This window comes from Elephantulus edwardii, unplaced genomic scaffold, assembly GCF_000299155.1.
Source record: "Elephantulus edwardii isolate Elephantulus edwardi_28Jun2011 unplaced genomic scaffold, EleEdw1.0 scaffold00044, whole genome shotgun sequence".
Lineage (NCBI taxonomy): Eukaryota > Metazoa > Chordata > Mammalia > Macroscelidea > Macroscelididae > Elephantulus > Elephantulus edwardii.
Window position 1 is genome coordinate 12799480 of NW_006399794.1, and position 6672 is coordinate 12806151.

Sequence of the window (6672 nt, forward strand, 5' to 3'; positions counted from 1 at the left end):
GGCGCAGGATAGAGCAGGGTTTAGAGCTGTTGTGCATAGGGTCGCTATGAGTCGCAAACGACTCGATGGCACATAACAACAACAACAACAACAACAACAAACTTCTGCTAAGGTCCTTGGGTGATCAATGTTCTTAAATGAGCTGCCTGATGGTCAGCACAACCACTGTTTTGTTACTGGTACCTCTCTATCGGCTACGCAACATTCTTAGCCCTGAGATGTTGATTAAACACTCCAGTTAGATCTTAAACTCATATATTTGGATGCACCTAACTATATACATTTTGCTGCCTCTACTTTCTTTGTCACAATCAATAGCTCACAACTGATCATGAAAACCCGGACTAGAAGGCCTCTCAAATCAGCACAAGTCTGAGATGACAGGGAAAATAAAAGAAGTCAAGACAAAACAGAAGCTACACTGAAAAAGAACAGCTCACCACTGGCACAGCGATGAGTGGGGTGACAGCTTTTGTGTTATTTTGGAACAGTTTGTGCTGAGGAGCTTTTTGTTGTGGTAACGTTCCTCTAAAAAAGAACATTTTCTTCCTCCTCTCATTAACAAAGCAATTCAGCAGAAAGTGAAAAAAGGAGGGGCATATGACGAAGATATCCAGGAATTTGTAGATCTTGGATCATATCACCTTCAAAATCATTGTACCATCTATCATCTAGTCATGTTGCCAGACCAAAGGAGAGAGATTAGGACATTTCTAGGCCTAGTTCATTACTAAGATTACTTTCATCATGGTTGTCTCCTTGATTTTCTCTCTCATTGCAATCAAGTCAGTTCCAACTCATATCTGAAGCCTCGCTTTGAGTTTATAAAGCTATAAATCACTTGGGAGGAGACTGTCCTTTCTCCTTCGGAGCAGCTGGTGGATTCAAACTGTCAGAGAAGTTCAGCCTTTTGGTTAGCTGTGCCACTCTCTATGGATGTCAGCAAAGATCCCTTCTCTTGCTAGTTTTGGTGGTGGTGGATAAACTAACATTAAAATATGAAATTAAATTTAAAAATCAGAATAAAGAGGAACACCCTAACACATACCTTTCCTGATTTGAAATATATAAAGTATGAATTGAAAAACTAAAAGTTGTCAAAAGTGAAATACATTACATAATGATTGAAATCCTAGGCGTTGGTGAGTTGAGTTGGACCGTATAGGACATTCTGAAACAGACAATCACATAAAATAACAAACTGAAGAGAAATGGTGTCACATTCATAGTAAAAAAAAAAAAAGCAAGATATACCTGTAATCTATTGTAGAATAATCTTGTTAAGTAAAAAGACAATGTCCATATGCACACAAGGAAGACCTATGAACACAATTATGATTCAACAACTAGTAGCAAGACACTGAGCTACAATCCTGAAGGCACAGGTTTTGAGGCCACCAGCTGCTCCACGGGAGAAGGATGGGCAATCTCCTCTCATGCGATTAACTGCCTCTGAAAACCTGCTATGGGTCAGTTCTGACTCTACAGTAAACAACAACAAACTCGCCAACCTCTACAGCCAAAGAGGAAAAAATGGAGGATAATTACCATCTTTTTTGTTTTCTACCATCTTTTGCAGTGTTAAATTAATCAAACATGCAATCAAGGTGTATTAATAATAATAAGTGACCAAGAAGTAGGAATGGTAGTGGTTGGGCAATTTGGTCTAGGTTACAGAAATGAGGCTGGAGACTAAATGACAGAATTTTGTATAATGAACTATTTTCATTGCAAATACTTTATTTAAAAAAACCCATAAGTGACAAATACACACATAGACCTCACCTGGCCACATCTGTGCAAAGAGTCACAGTAAAAGCTCAAAATCAGCAGTCACTACTGAAGAGCTGGGTTAACTTGGCAGCTGTACCAAACAACTTTCCCACATGAACTTAAAATCAATCTAAACTCTTGAATCTTCTCATACACTATAACCATATACTCTGGGATCTGTGGAGCTGGAGTTATAGGAATGTTAAAAATAGAAACACAAAAATAGCTTTCTAGATCTCTAGCTTTTACTCCCTGGACCACTCAATTGGATCCTATCAAGTACAGCCTGTAATCAAAATGATCTGTCTGCTTCTTTCCTCCCAAATACAATATAAGCTTCCAGAGGGCAGAAAGTGACTGCCTTGCCTTTTCTCCTGCATCCTATGATACAAAATATTGATTGATCACCTCAATGTGCAGCATGACTAAAATAAAGATCCAGAAAAAGCTCAAGTTTCCCTGTCCCCTTCAAACACAGAACTAAAGTCACTGTCATGCTACCAGCTAGTAGGTGGGAGTCAGTCTAGGCACAGATACAGGCATAGGGTCTGCACCTTGATAGCCTAGCTTCTCCAAGGATCTCTGCTGAGAGCCACCTTCCCTGTTGAGAAGGGTTCCTAAAGAATAAGGCAGCATCAGAGAATATCTTTCCACGGAAACAGTATGCTTAGGCAGCTTTCAGGAACCATTTCATACAGGAAGAGAAGACTACCTGGCAGGGTGAAAAAGCTCACCTCATCACTTTCTTCCACATCCACATCACCATTGGCATCATCATCCATCAATTTGTGGATGCTGCGGACAGCCTCAAAGCTGAGCTTCTCATCCTCACTGTCACACAGGGGCTTGTCAATCCGGCAAAATTCTGAATAAGAAAAGGAAGAGACAACATTATTAAGGGTGTTCCTCTGCCTCTATCACCCACCTGCTTCAGAGAGTTTCATTTTCAGTATCTCACTGCTCACTCATGTAGGCCTTGAATGGGTTTATAAGACATTGTTGCTGTTGTTGTTATGTGATGTCAAGTTACCTATGACTCTTAGTGACAATAAGCGTCTATGTACAATAGCTCTGAAGCCTGACTCTCACACACCTACCCCCATTGTCCCAGTTACTGTATCAGTCCATCTCATCTGGGTCTTCCTCTCCTGTGCTGTCCATCCACCTTTCTGAGCATGATGTCCTTCTCCAAGAACCAGTCCTTCCTCAGCACATGCCAAAGGTACTACAAACACCTAGCTTCCAAGGAGAAATTTGGTTTCACCATCTCCAAAGCAGACCTATTTGTTTTCTTGGTGGTCCATAGTATGTTCAAGACTCTTCTCCAACACCACAACTCAAAGGCATCAATTCTTCTGTCATACTTAATCAGTGTCCAGCTCGCAAGTGGCCCGGATTAGGCGCACCTCAGGCTCTAGACTGACATCATTGCTTCTCAGTATTCTGGAGAGATTCCTGACAGCAGATTTTGCCAGTGCAATTCATCTTTTCATTTCCTGACTGCTGGTGCCAAGAGTGTTGATTCTGGAGCCAAGCAAGCTGTAACTGTTAACAATCTCAATCTCTTCTCCATCTATCATGGTGCTGCCAATTGGCCCAGTGGTGATAATCTTTGTCTTCTTGATGTAGAGCTTCAATCTATACTCTAAGAGGACTATTTAATATAGTCTTTTAACTATTTTTCTTAAAAATGTGCTGAGGTTGCCCGGTCAGAAACAGTGCTTTATCATCTTGATAGTACCCAGGCAGGGAAATCAAGCATAGCACTAGGAATATACTAGGACCCAGACAAAGTGCATAGGTAAACCACAATGAAGAAAGATATCCACAAATAAGAGAATAAATACAAATACTTAACATAGGGGAAAAGTTTACTTCACTAGCAAAAAAAAAAAAATAGATTCAAATGAGATCTCATTGTCAATTAGTCAAATAAACAAATACTAAACAACTTAGTAAAGACATGAAAATTAGTACTCTCATGTTGTTTTAGGTGTGTGAAGTTGGTTCCAATTCACAGAGGTTCTATGATTAATAGAATGAAACACTGACCTGAACAATCTTAACAACTATTGCTCTGCTTAAGCACATTGCTGTAGTTACTGTATCAGTCCATCCTGTTGTCTTCCTCTGATTCTCTACCAAATGTGATGTGCTTCTCCAGGGACTGGTTCCTCCTGATAACATGATGTCTAAAGTATGTAAGACAAATCTCACCATCCTTGCTTCTAAGGAACATTCTAGCTGCACTTCTAAGACATTTATTTTGTTATATTGGCAGTCCATGGTAGATTTCATATTCTTCAGGAATATCACAATTAGAGGTGTCAATTCCTTTTCGGTCTTCTTTGCTCATTGTCCAGCTTCCACGTGTGCATAAGGCAATTGAAAATAACATGGCATGGGTCAGGCACACAAAGAAGTATCTTTGCTCTTTAGCACTTTAAAGAGGTTCTTTGCAACAGATTGGTGCAGTGCAATAAGTTATTCATTTTTCAAACTGCTACTTCCATGAGTATTGATTGTGAATCCACATAAGAGGAAACCTTTGACAATTCTGAGTTCCTGTAGAACCTCTACATAGATCAAGAAGCAGTAGTTCAAGTACAAAAAAAGGGATACTGAATGATTCACAATCAGAAAAGGTGTGTGTCACAGCTTTTTCATTCACCAAACTTATTTAAACAGTATGTTAACCAAATAATCAGAGAAGCTGGTCTTGAAGAAGAAGAAGAATGAGGTGTAAGGATTGGGTAAAGAATTTTTAGCAACCTGAAATATACAGATAACACAACTTTGCTACTTGAAAACAAAGAATTAAGTATTTACTAATGAAAATCCAAGACTATGGCTTTCAGTATCGATTACTTCAACTACATCACTAGACCTCCCTAGCAAAAGAAATTAAGGCATTGTTTTTCAGCTTCCTCATCAACTAGAGCTCCAGGAATGATTGTTTCATTCATGGACAACATTGTTAGGGAAAGGGGAGGGGAAAGAATATCTATCTCCTCAAAAAAAAGAGAGAAAGAGAGACATAATAAATAATGACTCAATAATTAGTTCATTAGTGGAAAGCTCTGATGACCCATGCCATGTTATTTTCAATTGCCTTATGCACACGTGTCAACTTAGCAAAACCATTGTTGTTGTGTGCCATACAGTTAGAACTGATCCACAGCTAACCCTTCAGTGAGTTTTGTGGGGGGTTAAAATTTTTTTTTAATAGTTCTAAATTTTTTCATTTGTTGTTGTTGTTGTTGTTGTTGTTGTTGTTGTTGTTATGTACCATCGAATCGGATCCAACTGGCACAGGAAAAGATTGCCCCTTCTTCAACAGAGCATCTGGTGGATTCAAACTGTGTGTCTTCAGGATTGCAGTGCAGATTCTTGCCACTAGGCCACCAAAACTCCCTGCCAGTGAGTTTTCAGAAGCAATAAATCACATGAGATGAGATGAGATGAGATGAGATGAGATGAGATGAGATGAGATGAGATGAGATGAGATTATCCATCCTTTTCCTATGGAGCAGATGGTGGATTTAAAGTGTGTATCTTTGGAATTACAGCACATCCTCTTATCACTAGGCCACCAGAGCTTCACTAGCAAAATTATAGTTTACATTATTATAGGATTGTCTTTCATTTTATGATCTGATTTAATTATCCTTCACTTTATGTTAAGTTATAAATCCAAACAATTATTTGTTAGTGAAGCAGGATGAAGATAGGGTATATCTTAAGTCTTACAAAGAGGGCATGATTCAAATCATGTACTTTCTCAAGGCATACGTCTCTTAAGTCACACCTTTGTCTTAACAAGAGATAAAAGTCGAAAGAAGTCAGTAGAGAAAAATAACCTCACTATTATCAAAGAAGAAAAGCAAAGATTAAATCCTTTGGACCTAGGGCCCCTGTGATAAGAATCTCCTAGGCCCAGGGAAAGATTAATGGAGATGGAGCCATAGATGTTGAAAGGAGAGAAGGATCTTCACCTGGTGCTCTGAATTTGGATTTCTGTCCTCCTAAATTATGAGAAAAAAAATTCTGTTTATTGATAATTGTGGTACTTATGTTAAAGAGTTAAAAGTCAAAGTCATTATCATAGAGTTGGGACCAACTCTTAACTGCTCCTCCAGCAGATCTTCAGGGGACTGTAAGTTACCTGGGAGGAAATGGCCTATCTTTCTCCCATGGATCAATTAACAGATTTCAACCATCTGTCTTAAGCACTACAACTCCTCACCTACCGATGTTGTTGTTGTGCACTGTTGATTCAGAACCAATTCACAGTTGATCCTCTTTAGCAGGTTTTCAGAGAGAGTAAATTGCATGGGAGATTACCGATCTTTCTCCCCCAGAGCAACTGATGAATTCAAACTGCACACCTTGGTGCTGGCAGAGGAATTTCTTTACTGTTAAGTCACCAGAGCTCCGTCCTCACCCACTATTGCTGTGTTGTATACAAGAGTCAGAACTGACCCATAGCTGACCCTCTGCCAGGTTTTTCAGAGGCAGTTAATCACATGGGAGGAAACTGTCCATCCTTCTCCCATGAAGCAGCTGGTGGACTCAAATTTCATGCCTTCGGGATTGCAGTGCAGTCCACCTTTATATGTTATAGAAGTACAAGATAACTGCTCTGCCGGAGAAGGAGGGACAATTTCCTCCTGTACCAGTCAGATCTAATTTGACAGTACATGCACAAAAAAAAAAAAAAAAAAGAAGCACAAGATAACTAAGACAGTCAAATGAATGTCTCAGTTTGCGGAGTCTTACTCTAAAAGAACACTTTTTTTTTAAAATAAAAGTTTTTATTTGGAGAAAAATAGAACCACCACGTACCCAGAGGAAAAGAGTAAAAAATTCAACTGATACAGAACTGAAAGTCACAACTGT

The 6672-nt window shown here is 39.2% G+C and overlaps 1 protein-coding gene across 1 annotated transcript in view; it reads right to left on the reverse strand.

Moving 5' to 3' along the window:
* The window catches only part of STIM1 (stromal interaction molecule 1), a 344672-nt gene that overhangs the window by 160428 nt on the left and 177572 nt on the right, over positions 1-6672 (reverse strand). The window contains exon 2 of the mRNA XM_006885535.1: positions 2508-2638. Within this exon, the coding sequence (XP_006885597.1) occupies positions 2508-2638 (131 nt within the window). The remainder of the gene's footprint in view (positions 1-2507; positions 2639-6672) is intronic.